Raw genomic sequence first — 26382 nt, forward strand, 5'->3', positions numbered from 1 at the left:
TAAAAATTTTCTGCTATTTAAATAAAAATTAGAAGCCATGAAAGAGTCTAGATGCTGAACAATATTTTATTTATGCTGCCAAAAATGGCAGACTTTAAAATCATTTTGTCTTGTAGTAAAAAATGTTAAAAAAGTTAAAGCACCGATTTTTAATTGTACATTATATATTATCATGTTAATACACTATATCAAAGTACTGAAGAACATTGTTTTAATAACATGACAGACATAGCCAGTTAAATTGTATAGTTTTAACACAAGTAAAAAGTGAATTACTATCAAAATTTAATACCAAAATAAACTATTTACTTCAAAAAATGGCTTTAGAGGACCTTAAACGTTAATATATGTTAAAAGAAAGTGTCCACCAAAATGGAAGATAGATCAATATTGAGTAGATAATTAACATAACAAATTATGACACTGGTACTTTTTATTCAAAAGTTCTCCTGAGTTTGTCTCAGATAAGATTAAGGATCACAATATGATAGTCAGCTAAGGATTAATTTTAGTGTACTAACTGCTTAAGACTACGTGTAAGTTTTTAGAGGTAGGGCAAACACACCTTAAAACAGTAATATAATGTCCTTTAAATGTTGTGAAGAACTTTGCAAACATGCAGAAAAAAATTTTTTTATGTATTTTTCTTTGGTTCACTAAGCTTTCTTCTTTTTGGCACTGACTCTTGACTAGAAGAATCAAGGTGATGAAGGACCTGTCAAAAGAAAACAACTACTAAGAATAGATACTTTGCAGTTTAAATGTCTTTAAGTTTTGAGGTTTTTCATGTCTCTGAGGTCCCTTCCTTCCTTCCTTCTTTCTTCTTTTAAAAAATTGTAACTAACATACCATTTCCTAAGATAGGATAGCTGGGTTCTCTAAAAGTAGGTAAATTTTATTATTGACATATTTATATATCCTGATGGCTGCTGAAAGTATAGCCTTACAAAGTATAAGGTTTTCATTAGGGATGTTGGAGTAGTTAGATAGATTTGACATTATGTTCTCAAAATAGTAAAATATTTTGAGGGGAATGAGGGGGGAGAGATTAAAAAATGAGCTGCAAATAGAGAAACATTCCACCTAGGCATCATGTAAGATTTAAATCATGTTTTGTTTTTGTATATGGTGCTTAGCAGTGCCTGATAGATTTTAGAAATTCATTGCACCCTTGAATGAATGGGAGGGTGAATTAGGAAAATTGCTAACAAGATTCTGAGTTATCAAACTTTTATTTTTCTGGTAAAACTCACTAATGATACAAATCGGATTATGATTTTGCAGAAAAAATCAAGGCTTAATACACTGGGGGAAAAATTAAAGAACCTAATATATCAGGTTATTCCATTCCCTTCTTAAGATATATAAATTGAAAACAGTATTAACCAACTAGTATATTTTTGAGATTACCCCTTTAACACTTGATTTCTAAAAAGAATCTTAAGTTTTCAGTTATCTAATTTTAACCTACTACTAATAATAAAAATTCTGGTTGAAAAAGTATAAATATTTATCTCAGAAATGACAAATACATTACCTGATTTGGTAAAATAAGGTTCCAAATATAAGACAACTGTTACAAGATTTAGGTCAGGAAAATTTTCTTTCTTCTAAGGTACTAGGAGGAGATGCTATATTTTTAGAGAACATGTGGATTTGGTAACTTACCTTGTTTCTACTTTCTCTAGAAAGCTCAGATCAAACCTGTGGCCCAATTCTAATTCTATATAAATAAAATGGCCTGAATATTCTTGTACTCTCATTTTCTCATTCTATTCATATTTTTCCTGACATAGATCTTTTAAATTTTTATTTTATTTTAATTTATTTTTGGCTGCATTGGGTCTTTGTTGCTGCGCGTAGGCTTTCTCTAGTTGCGGTGTGCGGGCTTCTCACTGCAGTGGCTTCTCTTGTTGCAGAGCATGGGCTCTAGGCACGCGGGCTTCAGTAGTTGTGGCACGCGGGCTCTAGAGTGCAGGCTCAGTAGTTGTGGTGCACGGACCTAGTTGGTCCGCGGCATGTGGGATCTTCCCGGACCAGGGATCAAACCTGTGTCCCCTGCATTGGCAGGCGGATTCTTAACCACTGTGCCACCAGGGAAGTTCCCTGATGTTGATTTTTATTTTATAAATTCCTCCAACTATTTCAGATCATTCATGGAATAAGACAGTAAATGTTTACATGGAAAAATTAATAAACCACATAGCATATTTTATTTTTAAATCACCCCATTTTTTAGAATCAAATATATTTAAACAAGATTTAGATACCAGAGCTCTGAGGTATATCCAGGAATATAATCATATTTATCATTAAATTTAATCTATAGTAATGATATTCTGATACTTGCTATTTTATTCAGCCTATATATTATTATAAGACTTACCGTTTTTGCAGATTCAAGCTGACTTCTCTTCCGATTTTCCTTAGAAGATTTTACTTGTTGATTTCCATTAGCCTCCACAAAGATAGAATAATTACTAATTGGTTATTTCTCAAAGAACAACATGCTTTTTCAACCGCAGGCAGCTATATGCGGTTTTTAAAAGAACAACTTTACTGCGATATAATTCAGATACCATACAATTCATCCATTTAAAAGTGTACAAAACTAAGTGATTTTAAGTATATTCACAGAGTTGTGCAACCATCACCACAGTCAATTTTACAGCACTTTCATCCTCCAAAAAGAAATCCTGTACCTTTATAGCTATCACTCCCCTATTCCCCCATCCTCCTGCCAGCATTAAGACTTTCTGTTTCTATACAAATCCCTATTCTGGGCTTTCATATAAAGAGAACCATATAATATATATGTATATATATGTGTATATATAGTGTGTGTGTGTGTGTGTGTGTGTGTGTGTGTGTGTGTGAGAGAGACTGGGTTCTTTCACTTAACATAATGATTTAAGGTTCATCCAAGTTGTAGCACGTACTGGTACTTCATTCCTTTTTATGGCTGAATAATAATAGTCTACTGTATGAATAACACATTTTGGGGCTTCCCTGGTGGCGCGGTGGTTGAGAGTCCACCTGCCGATGCAGGGGACACGGGTTTGTGCCCCGGTCTGGGAAGATCCCACATGCCGCGGAGCGGCTGGGCCCATGAGCCATGGCCACTGAGCCCGCGCGTCCAGAGCCTGTGCTCCGCAACGGGAGAGGCCACAACAGTGAGAGGCCCGCGTACAGAAAAAAAAAAGAATACCACATTTTGTTTATCCATTCATCTGTTACATTTAGGTTTTTTCCCCCACCTTTTGGCTATTGTGAATAATGCTACATATGCGGTTTTTAAAATGAATATTAGATAGTGACAAATTATTAGCTGCCATAGTATTATTCTCTAAAAGTACATACTTATTTTCTGATGCTTGCAATGTCCTTTTCAAAGATAACTTCCTTAGTATATATATTATTAAATATTTTCATTTCCTGCCCTTTTCTAACCATAATTCAGTCATTATTCTCAAATACAGGAGTACTTTGGTGGAGTAAAGGATAATAAAGGATACTCATCCTAAACAGAAGCTGCCTAGGAAGAACATTTTGCTGCTAGAGGTAGTAATTTTTGAAATTCTTTTATCTCTTGCTTTTCTCAGCACACTAGTTTGAACGCTGCCTTCTACCAGTTCTTAACTTCCCATCGAGAATGTGCAAAAAAAGGATACCTAAAAATGGCACTATCATCAGTGGTGTTCTGGTAAATGTTTAACAACCAGTTCTCCGGGAGAAAGAAATCCTGAGTTGAGGCATTTGCTGATTTCCATGCTATGAATACTCTCATCATGTCCAGTTTCAAGCTGTCAACATGATGTCACTGAATAAAGAGTTGGAAACAAATGCTCCAGCATACCACTATTAGAGTGTGCTATTTGTTTCCTTACATTTTACAGAATGCTTTTTCTTCACCTCTGAACCTTTGAGAGTAACTTAAGGGTCTAAATAAATACAAATTTCTATTCAGTACAACTCATAAAACAGTCATTTTTAATGTCTTATTAACACGATAGTCCATTTACAAGATAGAACATGGGAACAGTTTGGTGTTCTAGGAAATTTCCTTGGGAGTCTGGATGATAGCATCACTTCTCAAAGCCTTTCCTGGATTCCCCTTTCTATTTTTTTAAAATAAATTTATTTATTTTTGGCTGCGTTGGGTCTTCATTGCTGCACACGGGCTTTCTCTAGTTGGGGCAAGCGGGGGCTACTCTTCGTTGCGGCACGCAGGCTTTTCATTAGGGTGGCTTCTCTTGTTGCAGAGCACGGGTTCTAAGCGCGTGGGCTTCAGTAGTTGTGGCACGTAGGCTCTGTAGTTGTGGCTCACGGGCTGTAGAGCATAGGCTCAGTAGTTGTGGTGCACGGGCTTAGCTGCTCCAGGGCATGTGGGATCTTCCTGGACCAGGGCTCGAACCTGTGTCCCCTGTATTAGCAGGCGGATTCTTAGCCACTGCGCCACCAGGGAAGTCCCTCCCCTCTCTACTGTACCTTCAGTAAAATTAACCATTCTTTCCTTTGTGCCTCTATGTAGCCTATTCAGACTGTTACTATGGCCCTGTATCACTGCTTGTTGACCTCCAATTACTACATTTTCATCTAAGAACAAGTTATACCTCCAGCACCTAGTAAAGTACCTGAAACATAGTATGTGCTTACCAAACGTTGGTCCAATAAATGAAGTATTAAAAGCAAAATAAATATGGGGGGAAATTACAAGGTTAGAATGGTAAACAAATCTAAAGAGATGCTTTTACTACCATTTTATTCTGAAAGATTTTTCCACTTCTTGTTTTGCTTTGAGACACATCAAGTTCAGATGTTTTACTGACTAACTGCTCAACCTAGAAAAGAAAATAATTACACAAAACCACATAAAATAATATAATAAAAGTTTTTCATAACAATAATGGGGGTCAAAAATTCAATCACATAAAATTTAGGGTCTTGCTATGTTGAGTTAATGAAAACCAATAATTTTGTGTTGGTTCTTACTGTCATAAAAAGTGCAGAGGTAAAGATAGTGAAACTGACACTGTACACAATTGACCATTCACTGAATTCAGAAAGTCCCAAATTATCACTAGGCACCACTCTTCCAGAAGATAAGAACTTCAGCCCACCCCCATTGAAGAAGGGCTGCACAAAGGAAGGCAGACAATCATCAGTCCCATTATTTTCATGTTGATTTTATCTAAATGTTATTTCAGGATTTTACTGTGTGTAGAAAACAAAATTAAACATGTTCTGCTCCAAGGCAACAAAAATGTATTATATAGTCCATTTGTAAATACAAAGGGTTGTGGAGTTAATAATTGCTTAAGATTTTATTTAGCTCTGAAATTCTGAGATTCTCTGAACAGTATTTAGGTTCATTACTAAACAAATCAACCAATAAAATACTCAAAACTTTTCAATGTATAATTCTCGAATTTTATTAATAACCATTCTTAATACCTAATTTTCTTCTAAAAGACCTAGAATATAAGAAAATCTGAGAAATAACTAAATAAGCATATAAGCACCTGTCTTTTGAAAAAAATAAAATTAGAAGTGAGATAGAACTGTCAAATTTATACCTGAGAATGAGAAATTGAAAGATCTGGACTTTCTTTAGACCTCATAGTTTCATCTTCTTCACAAACTACACCTGGTTCTGTTAAAAAAAATAATAGTTAAAATGGTATAAAATTGAATTGGAAGTGAATTAATTTACATTTTCATTAACTCCTTACCTCCAACTTCAGAAGATCCAGGGTTTTTTTTCTGCTCTTCCATTTTAGTTTCAATGTCAAAATCATTCTACATAATTACATGAAGGAAAAAATGGACATATTTCAAAAAGAAACTAAAACAACTGGGTAGAATATTTATGAACAAATTTGTTTTATGTGAAGGTTAAATATAACATAACACTACAACGACCTTACACTTGCTAGAAATATAGTGGCCCTATAATTACTATAATAAGGCAACTTATTTATTCAAAGTATAAAATCCTATTTTTTTTTTTTACTTTGCAGGGTTGCTTTAAGGCAGATGATAAAAATATACAACTTTCTCAAAAATGTATGATGGTTCTAAGAACACTTAGATCTTACTATTGTTTGAGAACACTGAATTAGACATGGTCACACAACAAGCTACTGCTTCTGTAGGTCTGGAATTTCTGTATGGATATTAGCATAAACTCTGAATATGACCCAACCCTCTTTAGGGAGTTGGGGAAGGATAAGCACAGTTATGGTATGGTAGAAATAGCAAAGGTTTAATGTCTATAATTATTATTCCCTTTGTGACATTTGTCAAAGAGCTTTAAATATTTTAAAGAACGCTTCATAAATCCCAGCCATATTTGTTTATAAGGCAAGACTGGGATTTAGGTTTTAGGAAGAAAATTCCTTATTCTTTGACTGAAATGGTTAAAAACTGAATTTTCTACTTGTAAGGATGTGGCCACAGAACCTAAATCAGAATAGTCAATCTCTATACATAAGAACTGTGGTCATAATTTAGAATAAAATGAGACAGGAGAAGACAACAAAGATGAGATTAAAGAATAATTATATTAATGATGAAAGATTTTCTGGGAGTGAGGCTATAACAAAAAAAGCTTTTTTTATACTTCAATTCATCCATTCATTCAACCAATACTGAGAATGCATTCCGTAAATCTAAGTGTTAGGGACAGGAGGATTAAAAAGATGACACTTTTCCTGCCTTCCAGGAACTTCCAGGCTGCTTCAGGACACTGAATTTCCAGGCCCTGAAGAAATTCAAGCATGAGCACTTAGTAGGGGTGTTGTATGGTAGAAAAGATTCCAGCATTCGTTGGGGGATTAGAGTAGTTCAGTGGTCTTCTTTTCTTTTTTTTTTGGCCGCGCCGCAGGATCTTAGCTCCCCAATCAGGGACTGAACCCAGGCCCTGGCAGTGAAAGCGCTAAGTCCTAAACACTGGAGCACTAGGGAATTCCGTGGTTTTCAAATTACACTCCAGACCAAGGGGTTTCCTCAGAGTCCACCATGAGGGTAGATGAGGTGGTGAGTGGCTGGGCATCCAGGACCATTCCCTACTTCATTCACAGTAGTTGTGCTTTTAAATTTCTGAGAATAATGTTGTTTGCATCCAGGTAAAAAGTTTTAAAACCTTAACCTTCTTTAAGGTCCCTTCCAAACTTGAGTTTATGATTGTAATAAATATTTATAGCTATTAAAGTCCTCAGAATTGAATCAAACATTCATTACTCTTGTTCTTCATAACTCTTTGAATATACTTACACTTACATAATGCTCCTGTTCATCTTTGAAATCATCTTTGTCCATAAGAATTTTTTGAAGTGGTGTTCTTAATTGTTTTGGTGATAATACAGATGAATCAATATTTTCTATTCGTTCTTTCTCAGTGGTCACTTTTACTTTGAAGGTGTGAAAAGGTGTTGGGATTTCTCCCACATTTAAGTACATAGGCTCCCCTTCAAATATCACTCCTTCATAATTACCATCCTTAAAACCAGGAGGCTGGTAACCTGGGGGTGTAACTGCAGAAAAGTAAGTATAAACTGTGCTGTTCATGAAACTGAAGAAAATACATTAATTTTTATTATTATAAAATATATGCAGATTAAAGAAATTTCAAATAGTATAGAAGAACATATAATAAAAAGTAAAAATCACTCTCCTACTATCTCCAAGTTCCTATTTTATTCCTTAAAGGTAAACTTTTTTCCCTACACTTGACTGACTACGTGACCTTGAGGAAACTACTTGTCATCCTTGATTTGGTTTCCTCATCTGTCAAGTGGGGCAAATATTGGTACCTACCTCATAGGGTCACTGTGGTATTAAAGTCTGTAAAATGCTCAGAACAGAACTGGCACAGAGTTAAGTGTTCAATAAATGTTAGTTATTATTGTTGATGCTTTATGTTCTTCTAGAAGATACGATGCATGTAAAGTATAAATTTTATATATTTATATAATAAATATATAATATTTAAATTATATAATAAATACATGTATATCTCTTTAAAAAATACAAATGAGATCATACTCTTCTGTACCTAGCTGTTTTTAACATCACCTTTTTTTAAAAATTTATTTTTATTTTTGGCTGCGTTGGGTCTTCGTTGCAGTGCGTGGGCTTCTCATTGCAGTGGCTTCTCTCATTGTGGAGCACGGCACGTGGGCTTCAGTAGTAGTGGTGCATGGCCTTAGTTGTTCCACGGCATGTGGGCCAGGGCTCGAACCCGTGTCCCCTGCATTGGCAGGCGGATTCTTAACCACTGCGCCACCAGGGAAGCCCTTTAACATCACCTTTTAATCTGTTTTTAATATTTTTTGGATAACAATTTATCAGCACATTCTTTTAAATAGCTTGCACAGCACTACTATATAGATGCACCATAATTTATTTACTCAGTCCTCCAATAAACAACTCAAGGTTGTTTCCAGTTTGTTCCTGGTTTAACCAATACATTATGAAAATCCTCATAAACATATAACCTTGCAAGGTTGTCTAAGTATATTCCCAAGATACTCTTCTAGCTACAGAATTTCTGGATTAAAGAGAATGTGCCAAATTTTGATACTGCCAAACTGTCCTCTTAAAATGTTACATGGCACCTATATACATTCCCTCAAGAGTATACAAAAGTACCTGCTTACTCCCACACCCTTGCCAACAATGATTTTACAAGTTTTACTGATCTGATAACTGAAAAATGGTATCTCATTGCTTCACTTCCTTAGTTATGAGGTTGAACTTCACATGGACATGTTCAGACCACTGGAGAAGTTGTGTATATTTTTTCAAATACTGATATTAAATATAAATTTTATAATTTCAAAAAATATATAACAATTTAGGTGCTTACAAACATTTGGGATGGAAACTGTTTCGATGACAAGAAAATATACAGATACCAACTGAAACAGGATGAACTGGAAATAGTACCTTCATCGTAGTAAAACAGTTTCATGGTCAAACAAACATCATTAGGTAAAGGTCCCAGATTTTGCATTAGAACATAAATCTTGCGAATGAGAAGAATACTTGCTTTCTTGGTGTCAGCAGGTGACGTACTAGATTCACCGCTTTGGTTTTTACTGGAAGAGAATCACACATTAATTTCTTTTATAGCACCCATGGCTTCTAATAACATAACTTCACATTTTACTACTTGAGATTCTTATTCCCATTAAAGCATTAAGTTGTTAAGAATTGTGATATAATGTGTTTTAATGCCACTATTATAAAAATTAATATCACTGTTAATATTATTATAAACTATTTTACATATATTAAATTAATATGCATCTTATACAAGATGTTTAAAGGAAACGAATGATGGACTTTTATTGTATTTCTTTTTTTTTTTTTTTTTGGCATATGGAAATTTATTACTATCCTGCTTTCATCATCAAAACTTATGATCTTGGTCTTTCCTTCTTGCCTTTATATAAGGCCAAAAGAGAGACATTGGCTACTTTGACAACCTTAAAGCGGACTCCAGGAATGTCACCAACAGCATGACCTTTGCGACCAAATCCAGCAACCAGAACTTCATCATTTTCCTCAATAAAATTCAAACAACCATCATTGGGTACAAAGGCAGTGATTTTTTTGCCATTCTTGATTAGTTGAACCCTGACACACTTCCTGATGGCAGAATTCGGCTGTTTGGCTTCAACCCCTACTTTTTCAAGCACAATTCCCTTGGCATGCGAGGCACCTCCAAAAGGGTTGGCCTTCAGGGCTGTGCCCAAATGGGCTTTCTTGTACTGCTTATCATGCCACTTCTGGTCTCGTCGGTGGCTACGGAGCTTCCTGGCAGTACGAAGACCGCGACACTTGCCCATGCTGCCGGCGCCACGGGCCTAAGCGAAAGAGTATTGTATTTCTTTTATTTTAATTTTTTAAAATTTATTTATTTTATTTTTGGCTGCACTGGGTCTTCATTGCTGTGCACGGGCTTTTCTCTGGTTGCAGAGAGCAGGGGGCTACTCTTCGTTGCTGTGCGTGGGCTTCTCATTGCGGTGGGTTCTCTTGTGGAACACGGGCTCTAGCCATGCAGGCTTCAGTAGTTGTGGCACACGGGCTCAGTAGTTGTTGTCCACAGGCTCTAGAAAGCAGGCTCAGTAGTTGTGGCGCACGGGCTTAGTTGCTCCGTGGCACGTGGGATCTTCCTGGACCAGGGATCGAACCTGTGTCCCCTGCATTGTCAGGCAGATTCTTAAGCACTGCGCCACCAGGGAAGCCCTTTACTGTATTTCTAATAACTTAAGCATACAGTGGCTTTCCTACTCTTTGGCTCTGTTTCACAATCAAAACAGTATATAATTAGCCACAGAATTCTGGCTTGCAGCCACTCCAAGAATATTCTGTATCCTTGATGGTTAATTGGGGATGTTTGAGAAATTTCAGAATTATTCCTGAAGTTTAGCTATATAGTATTAATAAGTGGTAACCTGTAATACAAAAAGAAAACTATAGAACAATACCTTATGAAGTCCATGATTGGTCCATTACTGGTGTACTTGAATTTAAACTGGTAACATTCTGAAATTGTCTTAAATAGAAAATACTGCAGTTATGAATCTGATATACAGTACTGGTGGCCAAGTAGCTATATATAGCTTTTGTATGACTCACCATTTATTTAATAATTTTTTCTGCATGTTAATCCCTATTCGTCCATTGAAACTTTCCAGTCCTAATAGTCAATTCCCAGGGTCTGGGATTCGGGGCTTCAGTGTTGGAGAGATAGTTATTCCCTCGGTCATTGCAATGTATGTTTTACATACCAGAGGGAAGGAACTCCTTAGCAGGCAGGTGAGGGAGGCAGCACATCTCTTCCTCTAACAGAATGACTAAGCACAGGGCTTCAATCCTTGGTAACCACAAGCAAGTCATTTAAGCCCCCTAAGTCTCAGTTTCCCCAGCTAATAAAAGGGGTTGAAAATAGTACCTATCTCATTGGTGCCTATGAATATTTATCAAATGGGATAATTTATATATTTTATTTATTTTATTTTATTTTATTATTTTTTTTTTTTGCGGTACGCAGGCCTCTCACTGTTGTGGCCTCTCCCGTTGCAGAGCACAGGCTCCGGACACGCAGGCTCAGAGGCCATGGCTCACGGGCCCAGCCGCTCCGTGGCATGTGGGATCTTCCCGGACTGGGGCACGAACCCGTGTCCCCTGCATTGGCAGGCAGACTCTCAACCACTGCGCCACCAGGGAAGCCCTGGGATAATTTATATAGAGCCCTTAATAAAGTATCTGGCACACTAAGCATTCAATAAATATTAGTGCATCAGCAATGTTGCTCTTTTACTGAAAGAAAAAATGTGCAACTATAAAACATCTTCAGATGTACATTTTCTGTACATTTTCTGAACAGTTAGTTTTTGAGCAATCAAATAATTCATAGCCTTTGCCCATATGATTTCATCACCATGGGCATATATTAAGCATTAATTGTAGGCTTAATTTGTAGTATCAAAGAAAAAACATTCCTAGCTCTCTTGAAGCTCTAATACTTTTATTGCTTTCTTTATATTCCATTGCTCACTTAGGAATGGGGTTAGCTTTCTCTTTCTTTTTTAAAAATCTGCTTCTCCATGAGTGAAGGAAACACGATATTGTAACAGCTATAGTGTAATGGGTAAGCACTCAGATCATGAACTGGCCTTCTTAGGTCCAAATTCTGGTTCTGCCACTATGACCTTACACAAGAAACCTTGTGTCTAGGTTTCCTCATCTATAGAGTGGAGATGATAATGATATATTACCTCATGATGGTTATAATGAATAAATGAGATAATGCACATGAAACCCCAAAGAACAGAGCCTAGGAATAGTAAGCACTCAGTAGATCTTTCCCCTTTGTTTCTTGTCTTCTGGTTTTCCCTTTCATTTATTATAACCCTTTCTTTCCTTTAATTGTCAGATGAACAGGTAGATGTGACTGGATTGGGGTGAATATTCAAAGATTAAGGATGAGTATCTTATTTTTCTCAAACTCAAACATTTTATAATTCTAAAAAAAGAATATAATTAAAAAATATTGCAAAGAACCAGAAGTCAGGAGATTCAGGTTATTTCTAGTGGTTTGTCTTTGTGGCCTAGGCCCAGTCACATAATCTCTCTTGTAGTAAGTGTATTAATCTGTTTAAATATAACAATACAAGCCCTGTCTTACCTCAAAAAGGTCTTTATGAGGCTCAAATTTTGAAAATATATGTGAAAGTGCATTGATAAAAGCACAGTTAAAAGCACTGGATATTATTATATTTTTATGTTACTTATAGATATTAGAGGCATTATGGGGGTTTTTTGGCATTATTTTTTTTAATAACTTAAGCATACTTACCTGAGGGTCTTCTGGATTACTATATACCTATTTAAAAATAATTTACAATTTAGTAAATTGTAGAGGCTAACTATTCAAGGAGAACTAAATTGGATGTTTAGACTAAAATATTAAATGAATTCAGTAAAACAAAATACAAAACGACCCCCTCAAAATATTAGCTACTTTTCCATTGAATAGATCAGTAGTTTGTATCAAGTGACATGATCAATAGGTGGTTTTAATGTTATTTAATTAAGCAAGGCTGAATTTGACAGTCTTTAAAAAAGAATATACAATTTAAAAATACTTACAGCTAGAACAACCAACCTTAGCTGAAACAAAACAAAGAACAAAAATCTTATTTTTTTAAATTAATTAAATTTTTATTATCATAGTTTAAATATTATGTTTCAGGTGTACAACATAGTGACTCACAATTTTTAAAGGTTATACTCCATTTATAGTTATTATAAAATATTGGCTATATTCCCTGTGCTATACAATATATCCTTACAGCTTATTTATTTTATACACAGTAGTTTATAAAAATCTTATTTTTATTCTATAAAATATTTGTGCATGATGGACCATAAGAATTCTTTGTCCTATTTCAACATTTATTCCTAATAAAAATAATCTTACATTAAATAGACTTCATATGATGCACGTAAAGCAATACCTCAGATATCTTTCTCTATTCCCCAAAATATCTATTTCTAGTTGACTTACTGAAAGTTGAAATTCATATCACTAACTTAAGCAAACAGGGGCATTACTGCCAGTTACAAGGAAAATATGTATTGTGAAATAACACATTAAATATTACCAATATGAGAACTGATTCTGAAAAGAGAAAAAGAGAGTTCAGAGCCCTGCTCATTTAGTAAAGGGAAGAGGCTTTGGAGACTATAGGAAAAGAGAATCACAGGAAATCATTCACTCAAGTAATCTGCCAAAATCTGAGTCATCCTTGATTTGGATCTTTTCCTTATACTCCAGAACCAATCGTCAACAAGTCCACTCAGTTCTGCCAGATATATCCTGAATCTTCTCATTTTTCTCCTTTGCCATCCTGGTCTAAGCCACCATTATTTTTTATCGGTACTGTAGTAATGGATTAAGTGTCATTCTCCTTAATTCCAATCTTATTCTCCTTGTACAGTACATTCTCTAAATAGCAGTTCAGAGTGATTTTTCTTTTAATTTAGAATATAAATCAAATGATGTTACATTTCTACTCAAAACCTTCAAATGGCTTTTATTTACACCTAAAATAAAATCCAAACTCTTTTTTTTTAAAGACTTTTTTTTTCTTTTTTTGATGTGGACCATTTTTAAACTCTTTATTGAATTTGTTACAATATTGCTTCTGTTTTATGTTTTGGTTTTTTGGCCCTGAGGCACGTGGGATCTTAGCTCCCTGATCAGGGATTGAACCCGCACCCGCTGCATTGGAAAGCGAAGTCTTAACCACAACCACTGGACCTCCAGGGAAGTCCCAAAATCCAAACTCTTTACCTACACAGCTCTGAATGCTCTGGCCCTGTCCATCTCCACAGGTTCATCTGCTGCTGCTCTCTTGCACTGCTCACTACACTCTAATCATTCTGGCCTTCTGTTTGTTCCTTGAACTCTCCAAACTCCCCTCCAACTCTGCATTTGCTGCTCTGTCAGGAATATTCTCCCCAAATCAGTGCCTAGCTGGTTTCTTCTAATTCAAGTCTCAGCTTAAATATCATCCCCTCAGAGAAGCTCCTCAGACTACTCTATCTAAAGTTACCCCATCTCTCCATTTGCCACATACTTTTTCTTAAAATGTTAATGGCAGTTAACACTATTGGATGTTATCTAATTTCCTTGTTTTATTGACTATTTTCCCATTATAGAAGGGACCCTCTTTGTCTTGTTGACCACTGTTAGCTTACCCAGCTCCTACCTAGAATACGTGCCTAGCACAGAGCAGGCACTCAATATTTAATGAATATTAAATACATTATGTCTTAATGAGGGAGGTTGGTGACCATGGATAAAATTTTATCTTTTTCATAATTTTTTTTAGAGTTGGACTTCTTTGTATATATTGATACAAACATAAGCTAAGTAACTATACAAAAAGGCTTGTCACAATTTAACCTAGACTACAAGTAAATTTATTTCTGAACTCTCACGAAGAAATAACTTATTAAATTATTAGTATAAACATGATTACGGAAGGCATGTGAAACTAATGAATAAACTATTTTAAAAGACTTTTTAATTCATTAAGTTTTTGTAAGTTAATATGTGTTATTAATACAAATGAGTGTTAACAACCAAAACTTGGCAAAATTCGTTAAGTAGTAATTCTGTTTGCTTTAAATGAGTTGAAAATCAGTCTTTAAAATATTCAAATTTTCAGCTTTGGACTGGCCTATGCCCAAGTTAGTTTAAGTTAATCTTTTACTACATGTAACGGCTGTTACATTTGTAGAATATAAACTGTAGAAAAAAAGGATAAAGAGATACCGACTTACATATTTTTTCTGTAAAGCATCATAGCATCCGGACATCCTAAAAAATAATCAAGGATTCATTTTTAGACTGAATGCACTTCCAGAAAATAGTTCTTTTAATAAGTCTCCATATTATCTCATTACTAAATAATACACGGTTTTATTATTAAAGCTTCCTTCTTATTAACTAGCTTAAAATAATAAAACAAAACAATGTGGCAGAAATATAAAATGTCAATAGCGGATGGAAGGAAAGGAAGATAGAAAATATCTGGCAGCTATTTGTGAGGAACAATAATAGGAAAGTGAAGCCTGCTCACATGGAGCATGAAATAAAGTAAAATTTTAATGCAAAAATCCAAAGACCTGCAAAAATGGTATACAGAGTTAAAGAGGGAATCACTAAAACTGGGTTAAACACTTAAAGGTATCCAAGGCACAAAAAAATGTGATTTAAGAAAAAATAATTTTCTTTCATTAGGTATTTCACTTACCACTTCAATAACTGTGTAGATCCTGGACAATTCTTCTGTTCTCTCAGAATTTTGACACACATATCTAAATGCAAAAATAATGATATAAATATAGAGCTACTTAAGATTAGCAAACAAACAGAAATTTAAATGAAGATTATTTTCTTCAGCTGTGTATTACAGGTTTATTATTAATGGTAATTAACTTCCAGATGATTGATGTTAATATAATTAAAGGAAGAAAGTTTACATGGAAACAAATAATCTTTTTATCCTTTTTATAAAATTGCGTCATAATGATTAGGATGTATGTTGATGGGTAGAAAAATTCTTCCATTTTCAAAGCTATAGAAACTTAGATATAACACTTTCATGCCATTGTCATCCAAGAGTCTTAGCATATTTGCTATGGACTCTTATCCCAGTAAAATACTTGTAAAAGGCCAAGACGTTAACAGGCTATCAGATAGAGCCCTGTAAGGAAGCAATAAGTAATATAGTGGAAAGGATGAGGTCTCTCAGTCTCAGGTTCCTTATCAGAAAAGTAGGAATAATATCTAACTCATAGGTCTGTAATGTGAACTAACAAGATATCATACATAACATGGTGCTTAACATATTGCCCACAGAGTTGGTGTACAATGTTAGGTATACATTATGTGCTAGGCAATAAGTTATTATTATAGTATAAACTGGCTCTATTTTACTTCTTTAAAATAACACAAGAACATACACTACCACTGTAGGAGGCTATAAATAGGATGTTTTTGCTATTTACTTCATCATTATAAGAATAATGTCAGGTGATATTATACTTGAGAGATTAAGGGAAATTTTTATGATTAAGTGCTTTCAAAGGTATTGAATATACTTAAAAAAAAATCACTTAGATGTCCACACAAAAACTTGTACAGGAATGTGGCATTATTTATAATAGCCAAAAAGTGGAAACAACCCAATGTTCATCAACTGGTGAGTGGATAAATAAAATGTGGTATATTCATATAATGGAATATTATTTGGCCATAAAAAATGAAGTACTAATCCATGCTACAAAATGGATGAACCTTAAAAACATTATGCGAAGTGAAAGAAGCCAGTCACAAAGGACCACATATTGTATGATTTCATTTATTTGAAATGGCTAGAATAGGCAAATCCATAAAGACAGAAAGTAGATCGGTGGTTGCCTAGGACTGGGAAGTGGGGGAAGTGGAAAGTGACTTAATGGGTATGGGGTTTCCTTTTAAGGTGATGAAATGTTCTAAAACTGACTGTGGTGAATATACCCAAAATCAATGAATTGTGCACTTTAAATGAGTGAATTGTTAGATATGCGAATCATATCTCAATAAAGCTGTCATTATAAAAACAAAATCTCTAAGTCAAAAATTATCATTTTAGAGCAAGCCAAAATAAAAATAACATCTTTAAAGAAAGTCTTTAAATAAACATTATATTACCATATAGATATCTTGTTCCATAAGCACATTCTGGGAATATTCCTCTCAAATACGTGATGCAGGATATTGAAACTGCTAGAAGCCTCTTCACTAACACTAAAGACTGCTGCTCAGTTGATATCTTACTGGGAAGTACAAACGCACTCTAAATTCAAGGGAAATTAAAACATTTTATTTAGATTTACTAAAAATACAGTCTTCCTGAACTTAAAAGTAGATCTAATTTTTTGCATAAGCATGGTACTTTCCCAAAGAATTCTTAACCATAGCAGTTAGTAATCCCCCCAAAATCAGAGTGGCTTCTAAAATGTGAGGGTGTTTGCAGGGTAGCAGCCTAAAGGTAACATGCAAAAAGTGCTTAAGAATCGTGTTAGAAATCCCTGCACGTTAACTGTCTGTAACTGCATAATACATGGATAGATAACATTGATTTTTCTCTTTAGTCACTGACTGGGTTTAACACAGGTAACTGTAATGCAAGATCTGTGAAGGGAAGACAATTTTATCTTTGTGGGGCATAAAAATTCATTTTCTAGAAGCGGACTGCTATTAGTGATAATTTCATCAAAGGAACCTAATAGCATTCATTGATACCTAATGTGAACTGAATTTGAACCAGCAATTTAATACAATGCATCAAGCATCCAATAGAATTCTCCATTAATTTAACTTAGTTTAGCAAATATCTTCATTCTTAAAACATTGAGTTTACTGATATCATTAAACCCTCAAAGAGTTGACTCTAACTTTCAAACATAAAAATAGGTGAGACTTCAAGAAACAATAAAATTAGCTAAATTAAAATACATTAAAATACAAGATCATAAAAAAAAATACAAGAAATCATACCATGGAGGTTCTCTGCAATTGTGCAGTGGCCATCCTCTGATAAAGTATTTTCTTTAATTCAACCTTGTGACACAAATACAAGCTTTAACTTCAGATCTTATTTTTATCACTAATTTCGTTTACTATATGTAAAGTCAGAAAGAATTTTATGTGACTAAATGACAGGATTTTTTTTTAACTTAGAATCTTCGAAAACATTCATTTTTCTATAGAACTCTTTTGAGTAAAGTGCTAATTTTAAACCATTTGACTAGCAACCCTCATATAAAAGGGTTATTAATAGAGCTCTTTAGAGCTTCCCTGGTGGCACAGTGGTTGAGAGTCCGCCTGCCGATGCAGGGGACACGGGTTCGTGCCCCGGCCTGCGAAGATCCCACATGCAGCGGAGCAGCTGGGCCGTGAGCCATGACCACTAAGCCTGCACGTCCAGAGCCTGTGCTCCGCAACGGAGAGGCCACAACAGTGAGAGGTCCGCGTACTGCAAAAAAAAAGAGAAAGCTCTTTAAGAGACCGTGTGTGTGTGTGTGTGTGTGTGTGTGTGTGTGTGTGTGTGTGTGTGTGTGTGTGGTACGCGGGCCTCTCACCGTTGTGGCCTCTCCCGTGGGAGGTGGGAGGTAACAGGAAAAGACATTAAAAAGCAAAAGAATAAAAGAAAAGGGAAAGAAAGGAAACAAAGAAAACAAAAACGAAACAAACATGTATTACGTAAGGTCTGAGGGCCTGGCGGCAGCGACCAGGAGAGAGGCATGACGTGGCATGCGCTTTGCCCGATGCGCTTGCGCCTTCCTTCTACGGTAGCCGGCAGAGGCGACTCAGTAGCCTTTTGACCTTTGGTCGGGGTCGCCTTTCCCGCCAAGAGCAGCGCAAGGTGCGCTGGGAACACCGAGAGCCTGAAAGACTCCTCTCAGCCAGAAAAGCCGCACGTCAGCGGGGGAAGGTTAACAGCATGTGCTAAGAATTCCCGATATACATAGCCGTCTTACAGTGACCAACGTGTTCTCAACGGCCATTTAATTAGTCAAATTAATTTCTGATTGTTTTCTAACTTTTGATTTTGTTATTGGATGTACCACATACTGCTTTCACGCTTTACAGTTCCTGTGTCTTCAGGAAACCAGCTGCCCTAGCAGTCTCCTATCTAGATGTTTCCACTGTGCTATGTCTGTGGGGACAGTGTTAGCTTTACTGTAATTAATGTCTCATTTAGAAGCAAAATAAAACTCAGAGCTGGTAGGTAGTTGGAGATTGTTTAGTAATACAAACGTCTTAGTTTGCAGATTGTTCTACATGCAAATAAGTTGTGTTAGTAGTGTAGATATATATTAATTTCTCATAAACTTTGGTATGTCTGCATTACCAGTTAGAAAACAGCCACCCCAGATATGAAAAGATTTTCGCAGAGTCAATTAGGAGAGGAATGAAGACCAGAACCCTGTTTTCAGGGTCAAAAGTAGTGAAAATCCCCTGGTCTATTTATTTTGCTTCATATTTCCCTTACACTTAAAGTTTTGTAAATAATTAAACAGAAACCTCAATTAAATAGAGTTGGGAGATCAGAATGGGGAGTTCTCATGCCCTGAGAGGGAGCAGAGTCCAATAGGAAGGACTCCAAAGAGTACTTCCCAGGACTTCTGCTGCCAGTGTCCTTGTCCCCATGGTGAGCCACAGCCACCCTCTGCCTCTGCAGGACACCCCCCAACACTAGCAGATAGGTATGGTTCAGTCTCCTATGGGATCACTGCTCCTTCCCCCTGGGTCCTGATGCACACACTACTTTGTGTGTGCCCTCCAAGAGTGGAGTCTCTGTTTCCCCCAGTCTTGTCCAAGTCCTGCAGTCAAATCCCACTAGGCTTCAAAGTCTGATTCTTTAGGAATTCCTCCTCCCGTTGCCGGACCCCTAGGTTGGGAAACCTGACGTGGGGCTCAGAACCTTCACTCCAGTGGGTGGACTTCCGTGGTATAATTGTTCTCCAGTTAGTGAGTCACCCACCCAGTGGTTATGGGATTTAATTTTATTGTGATTGCGTCCCTCCTACCGTTTCATTGTGGCTTCTCCTTTGTCTTTGGATGTGGGGATCTTTTTTGGTGAGTTCCAGTGTCTTCCTGTGGATGGCTGTTCAGCAGTTAGTTGTGATTCTGGTGTTCTCGCAAGAGGGAGTCTCATATGTTTTTGTTTTTTAATTTAAGTTTATTTATTTTTTTATACAGCAGGTTTTTTAAAAATTTAATTTTATTTATTTTTTTTGTACAGCAGGTCCCTATTAGTCATTAATTTTATACACATCAGTGTATACATGTCAATCCCAATCTCCCAATTTATCACACCCCCACCCCCATGCCCCACGGCTTTCCCCCCTTGGAGTCCATACATTTGTTCTCTACATCTGTGTCTCAATTTCTGCCCTGCAAACTGTACCATTTTTCTAGGTTCCACATATATGTGTTAATATATGATATTTGTTTTTCTCTTTCTGATTTACTTCACTCTGCATGACAGTCTCTACAAATGACCCAATTTCATTCCTTTTTATGGCTGAGTAATATTCTATTGTATTTATGTATATACCACATCTTCTTTATCCATTCGTCTGTTGATGGGCATTTAGGTTGCTTCCATGACCTGGCTATTGTAAATAGTGCTGCAATGAACATTGGGGTGCATGTGTCTTTTTGAATTATGGTTTTCTCTGGGTATATGCCCAGTAGTGGGATTGCTGGGTCACATGGTAGTTCTATTTTTAGTTTTTTAAGGAACCTCCATACTGTTCTCCACAGTGGCTGTATCAATTTACATTCCCACCAACAGTGCAAGAGGGTTCCCTTTTCTCCACACCCTCTCCAGCATTTATTGTTTGTAGATTTTCTGATGATGCCCATTCTAACTGGTGTGAGGTGATACCTCATTTAGTTTTTTTTTTTTTTTTTTTTTTTTTTTTGCAGTACACGGGCCTCTCACTGTTGTGGCCTCTCCCGTTGCGGAGCACAGGCTCCGGACGCGCAGGCTCAGCGGCCATGGCTCACGGGCCTAGCCGCTCCGCAGCATGTGGGATCTTCCTGGACCGGGGCACGAACCCGCGTCCCCTGCATCAGCAGGCGGACTCTCAACCACTGCGCCACCAGGGAAGCCCCTCATTTAGTTTTGATTTGCATTTCTCTAATAATTACTGATGTTGAGCAGTTTTTCATGTGCTTACTGGACATCTATCTGTATGTCTTCTTTGGAGAAATGTCTATTTAACTCTTCTGCCCATTTTTGGACTGGGTTGTCTATTTTTTTAATATTGAGCTGCACGAACTGTTTATATATTTTGGAGATTAATCCTTTGTTTATTCGTTTGCAAATATTTTCTCCCATTCTGAGGGTTGTCTTTTCCTCTTGTTTGTAGTTTCCTTTGCTTTGCAAAAGCTTTTAAGTTTCATTAGGTCCCATTTGTTTATTTTTGTTTTTGTTTCCATTATTCTAGGAGGTGGATCAAAAAAGATCTTGCTGTGATTTATGTCAAAGAGTGTTCTTCCTATGTTTTCCTCTAAGAGTTTTATAGTGTCCGGTCTTACATTTACATCTTAATCCATTTTGAGTTTATTTTTGTGTATGGTGTTAGGGAGTGTCCTAATTTCATTCTTTTACATGTAGCTGTCCAGTTTCCCCAGCACCACTTATTGAAGAGACTGTCTTTTCTCCATTGTATATCCTTGCCTCCTTTGTCATAGATTAGTTGACTGTAGGTGTATGGGTTTATCTCTGGGCTTTCTATCCTGTTCCATTGATCTATATTTCTGTTTTTGTGCCAGTACCATATTGCCTTGGTTACTGTAGCTTTGTAGTATAGTCTGAAGTCAGGGAGTCTGATTCCTCCAGCTCCCTTTTTTTCCCTCAAGACTGCTTTGGCTATTCGGAGTCTGAATAGCCCCAAAGAGTCGTATATATTTTTAATGGCATTGTCCAGTGGACTCCTAGTTCTGGAATGTTTAAGTCCTCTTGTTTCTTTACCTTTTTTTTTATCCAGTTAAAAGTTTTGTCAACTTCTATGGTGTCTCCCAGACTTGCTCTTTGTTTTTGATTTGTTTGTAATTTTTTTCCTTTATTCACAGTTACAAATTTTGTCCAGAGTTTTAGCACCACACATATACTTGCTGTAGTACCTTCAAGCTAGTATTCTTTTTATTTTCGTCAAATCATCCTATATACAGTTTCCAGAGTAAGACTTTTTTTAAATTTCTTTTTTGATTTAACATTTTTATTTTATTTTATTTTTTGTGTAAACTATTTTATTTTTAAAAAAAGGCTTTTTATTTCTGTAAGTTTGAAATTATTATGGCTAAAAATTTCTCCTTATATTAGACATACAATAAAGATTTTTTTTTTTTTTTTTTTTTAAACATCTTTATTGGGGTACAATTGCTTTACAATGGTGTGTTAGTTTCTGCTCTATAACAAAGTGAATCAGCTATACATATACATATGTTCCCATATGTCTTCCCTCTTGCGTCTCCCTCCCTCCCACTCTCCCCATCCCACCCTTCCAGGCTGTCACAAAGCACCGAGCTAATATCCCTGTGCCTTGCGGCTGCTTCCCCCCAGCTATCTACCTTACTACGTTTGTTAGTGTGTATATGTCCATGACTCTCTCTCGCCCTGTCAAAACTCACCCCTCCCCCTCCCCATACCCTCAAGTCCGTTCTCCAGTAGGTCTGCGTCTTTATTCCTATCTTACCCCTAGGTTCTTCATGACATTTTTTTCCCTTAAATTCCATATATATGTGTTAGCATACGGTATTTGTCTTTTTCTTTCTGACTTACTTCACTCTGTATGACAGACTCTAGGTCTATCCATCTCATTACAAATAGCTCAATTTCATTTCTTTTTAAGGCTGAGTAATATTCCATTGTGTATATGTGCCACATCTTCTTTATCCATTCATCCGATGATGGGCGCTTAGGTTGTTTCCATGTCCTGGCTATTGTAAATAGAGCTGCAATGAACATTTTGGTACCTGACTCTTTTTGAATTTTGGTTTTCTCAGGGTATATGCCAAGTAGTGGGATTGCTGGGTCATATGGTAATTCTATTTGTAGTATTTTAAGGAACCTCCATACTGTTCTCCACAGTGGCTGAACCAGTTCACATTCCCACCAGCAGTGCAAGAGTGTCCCCTTTTCTCCACACCCTCTCCAGCATTTATTGTTTCTAGATTTTTTGATGATGGCCATTCTGACTGGTGTGAGATGATATCTCATTGTAGTTTTGATTTGCATTTCTCTAATGATTAATGATGTTGAGCATTCTTTCATGTGTTTGTTGGCATTCTGTATATCTTCTTTGGAGAAATGTCTATTTAGGTCTTCTGCCCATTTTTGGATGGGGTTGTTTGTTTTTTTGTTATTGAGCTGCATGAGCTGCTTGTAAATTTTGGAGATTAATCCTTTGTCAGTTGCTTCATTTGCAAATGTTTTCTCCCATTCTGAGGGTTGTCTTTTGGTCTTGGTTATGGTTTCCTTTGCTGTGCAAAAGCTTTGAAGTTTCATTAGGTCCCATTTGTTTATTTTTGTTTTTATTTCCATTACTCTAGGAGGTGGGTCAGAAAGGATCTTGCTGTGATTTATGTCATAGAGTGTTCTTCCTATGTTTTCTTCTAAGAGTTTGATAGTTTCTGGCCTTACATTTAGGTCTTTAATCCATTTTGAGCTTATTTTTGTGTATGGTGTTAGGGAGTGATCTAATCTCATACTTTTACATGTACCTGTCCAGTTTTCCCAGCACCATTTATTGAAGAGGCTGTCCTTTCTCCACTGTACATTCCTGCCTCCTTTATCAAAGATAAGGTGTCCATATGTGCGTGGGTTTATCTCTGGGCTTTCTATCCTGTTCCACTGATCTATCTTTCTGTTTTTGTGCCAGTACCATACTGTCTTGATTACTGTTGCTTTGTAATATAGTCTGAAGTCAGGGAGCCTTATTCCTCCAGCTCCTTTTTTCGTTCTCAAGATTGCTTTGGCTATTCGGGGTCTTTTGTGTTTCCATACAAATTGCGAAATTTTTTGTTCTAGTTCTGTGAAAAATGCCAGTGGTAGTTTGATAGGGATTGCATTGAATCTGTAGATTGCTTTGGGTAGTAGAGTCATTTTCACAATATTGATTCTTCCCATCCAAGAACATGGTATATCTCTCCATCTATTTGTATCATCTTTAATTTCTTTCATCAGTGTCTTATAATTTTCTGCATACAGGTCTTTCGTATCCTTAGGTAGGTTTATTCCTAGATATTTTATTCTTTTTGTTGCAATGGTAAATGGGAGTGTTTTCTTGATTTCACTTTCAGATTTTTCATCATTAGTATATAGGAATGCCAGAGATTTCTGTGCATTAATTTTGTATCCTGCTACTTTACCAAATTCATTGATTAGCTCTAGTAGTTTTCTGGTAGCATCTTTAGGATTCTCTATGTATAGTATCATGTCATCTGCAAACAGTGACAGCTTTACTTCTTCTTTTCCGATTTGGATTCCTTTTATTTCCTTTTCTTCTCTGATTGCTGTGGCTAAAACTTCCAAAACTATGTTGAATAAGAGTGGTGAGAGTGGGCAACCTTGTCTTGTTCCTGATCTTAGTGGAAATGCTTTCAGTTTTTCACCATTGAGGATGATGTTTGCTGTGGGCTTGTCATATATGGCTTTTATTATGTTTAGGAAAGTTCCCTCTATGCCTACTTTCTGGAGGGTTTTTATCATAAATGGGTGTTGAATTTTGTCGAAAGCTTTCTCTGCATCTATTGAGATGATCATATGGTTTTTCTCCTTCAATTTGTTAATATGGTTTATCACATTGATAGATTTGCGTATATTGAAGAATCCTTGCATTCCTGGAATAAACCCCACTTGATCATGGTGTATGATCCTTTTAATGTGCTGTTGGATTCTGTTTGCTAGTATTTTGTTGAGGATTTTTGCATCTATGTTCATCAGTGATATTGGCCTGTAGTTTTCTTTCTTTGTGACATCCTTGTCTGGTTTTGGTATCAAGGTGATGGTGGCTTCGTAGAAGGAATTTGGGAGTGTTCCTCCCTCTGCTATATTTTGGAAGAGTTTGAGAAGGATAGGTGTTAGCTCTTCTCTAAACGTTTGATAGAATTCACCTGTGAAGCCATCTGGTCCTGGGCTTTTGTTTGTTGGAAGGTTTTTAATCACAGTTTCAATTTCAGTGCTTGTGATTGGTCTGTTCATATTTTCTATTTCTTCCTGATTCAGTCTTGGCAGGTTGTGCATTTCTAAGAATTTGTCCATTTCTTCCAGATTGTCCATTTTATTGGCATAGAGTTGCTTGTAGTAATCTCTCATGATTTTTTTTATTTCTGCAGTGTCAGTTGTTACTTCTCCTTTTTCATTTCTAATTCTATTGATTTGAGTCTTCTCCCTTTTTTTCTTGATGAGTCTGGCTAGTGGTTTATCTATTTTGTTTATCTTCTCAAAGAACCAGCTTTTAGTTTTATTGATCTTTGCTATTGTTTCCTTCATTTCTTTTTCATTTATTTCTGATCTGATTTTTATGATTTCTTTCCTTCTGCTAGCTTTGGGGTTTTTTTGTTCTTCTTTCTCTAATTGCTTGAGGTGCAAGGTTAGGTTGTTTATTCGAGATGTTTCCTGCTTCTTAAGGTGGGCTTGTATTGCTATAAACTTCCCCCTTAGAACTGCTTTTGCTGCATCCCATAGGTTTTGGGTCGTTGTGTCTCCATTGTCATTTGTTTCTAGGTATTTTTTTATTTCCTCTTTGATTTCTTCAGTGATCACTTCATTATTAAGTAGTGTATTGTTTAGCCTCCATGTGTTTGTATTTTTTACAGATCTTTTCCTGTAATTGATATCTAGTCTCATGGCGTTGTGGTCGGAAAAGATACTTGATACAATTTCAGTTTTCTTAAATTTACCAAGGCTTGATTTGTGACCCAAGATATGATCTATCCTGGAGAATGTTCCATGAGCACTTGAGAAAAATGTGTATTCTGTTGTTTTTGGATGGAGTGTCCTATAAATATCAATTAAGTCCATCTTGTTTAATGTATCATTTAAAGCTTGTGTTTCCTTATTTATTTTCATTTTGGATGATCTGTCCATGGGTGAAAGTGGGGTGTTAAAGTCCCCTACTATGAATGTGTTACTGTTGATCTCCCCTTTTATGGTTGTTAGTATTTGCCTTATGTATTGAGGTGCTCCTATGTTGGGTGCATAAATATTTACAATTGTTATATCTTCTTCTTGGATCGATCCCTTGATCATTATGTAGTGTCCTTCTTTGTCCCTTTTAATAGTCCTTATTTTAAAGTCTATTTTGTCTGATATGAGAATTGCTACTCCAGCTTTCTTTTGGTTTCCATTTGCATGGAATATCTTTTTCCATCCCCTTACTTTCAGTCTGTATGTGTCTCTAGTTCTGAAGTGGGTCTCTTGTAGACAGCATATATAAGGGTCTTGTTTTTGTATCCATTCAGCCAATCTGTGTCTTTTGGTGGGAGCATTTAGTCCATTTACATTTAAGGTAATTATCGATATGTATGTTCCTATTTCCATTTTATATATTGTTTTGGGTTCGCTACTATAGGTCATTTCCTTCTCTTGTGTTTCGTGTCTAGAGAAGTTCCTTTAGCATTTGTTGTAAAGCTGGTTTGGTGGTGCTGAACTCTCTCAGCTTTTGCTTGTCTGTAAAGGTTTTAATTTCTCCATCAAATGTGAATGAGATCCTTGCTGGGTAGAGTAGTCT

At 36.1% G+C, this 26382-nt stretch overlaps 2 protein-coding genes across 2 annotated transcripts; both read right to left on the reverse strand.

Moving 5' to 3' along the window:
* Positions 1-50: 50 nt before the first annotated feature.
* On the reverse strand, positions 51-16919 carry HORMAD1 (HORMA domain containing 1). Its single transcript, XM_032630169.1, has 13 exons — positions 16781-16919; positions 15339-15402; positions 14866-14902; positions 12664-12684; positions 12371-12397; positions 10497-10564; positions 8950-9101; positions 7276-7535; positions 5733-5799; positions 5577-5653; positions 4758-4841; positions 2387-2458; positions 51-715 (listed from the first exon to the last, which is right to left on the reverse strand). The coding sequence occupies exons 2-13, from the start codon at positions 15398-15400 to the stop codon at positions 635-637; spliced, it is 1008 nt and encodes a 335-aa protein (XP_032486060.1). The 5' UTR covers positions 15401-15402; positions 16781-16919; the 3' UTR covers positions 51-634.
* On the reverse strand, positions 9369-9882 carry LOC116753322 (40S ribosomal protein S23). Its single transcript, XM_032631381.1, has one exon. It carries the CDS (start codon positions 9852-9854, stop codon positions 9423-9425), a length of 432 nt encoding a protein of 143 aa, XP_032487272.1. The 5' UTR covers positions 9855-9882; the 3' UTR covers positions 9369-9422.
* Positions 16920-26382: the final 9463 nt, after the last annotated feature.

The sequence above is a fragment of the Phocoena sinus genome, chromosome 1 (assembly GCF_008692025.1).
Source record: "Phocoena sinus isolate mPhoSin1 chromosome 1, mPhoSin1.pri, whole genome shotgun sequence".
NCBI lineage: Eukaryota > Metazoa > Chordata > Mammalia > Artiodactyla > Phocoenidae > Phocoena > Phocoena sinus.

Excerpts from the sequence above, each read along its gene's own strand:
- HORMAD1 (XM_032630169.1), bottom strand. The coding sequence starts at position 15,400 with ATGTGTGTCAAAATTCTGAGAGAACAGAAGAATTGTCCAGGATCTACA. Across the intron at positions 5,654-5,732 it reads TGGATCTTCTGAAGTTGGAG|AACCAGGTGTAGTTTGTGAA; the intron begins GTAAGGAGTTAA and ends TTTTTTTAACAG. Across the intron at positions 2,459-4,757 it reads AAATCTTTCAGAATAAAATG|GCTAATGGAAATCAACAAGT; the intron begins GTAGTAAAAGCA and ends ATCTTTGTGGAG.
- LOC116753322 (XM_032631381.1), bottom strand. The coding sequence starts at position 9,854 with ATGGGCAAGTGTCGCGGTCTTCGTACTGCCAGGAAGCTCCGTAGCCAC.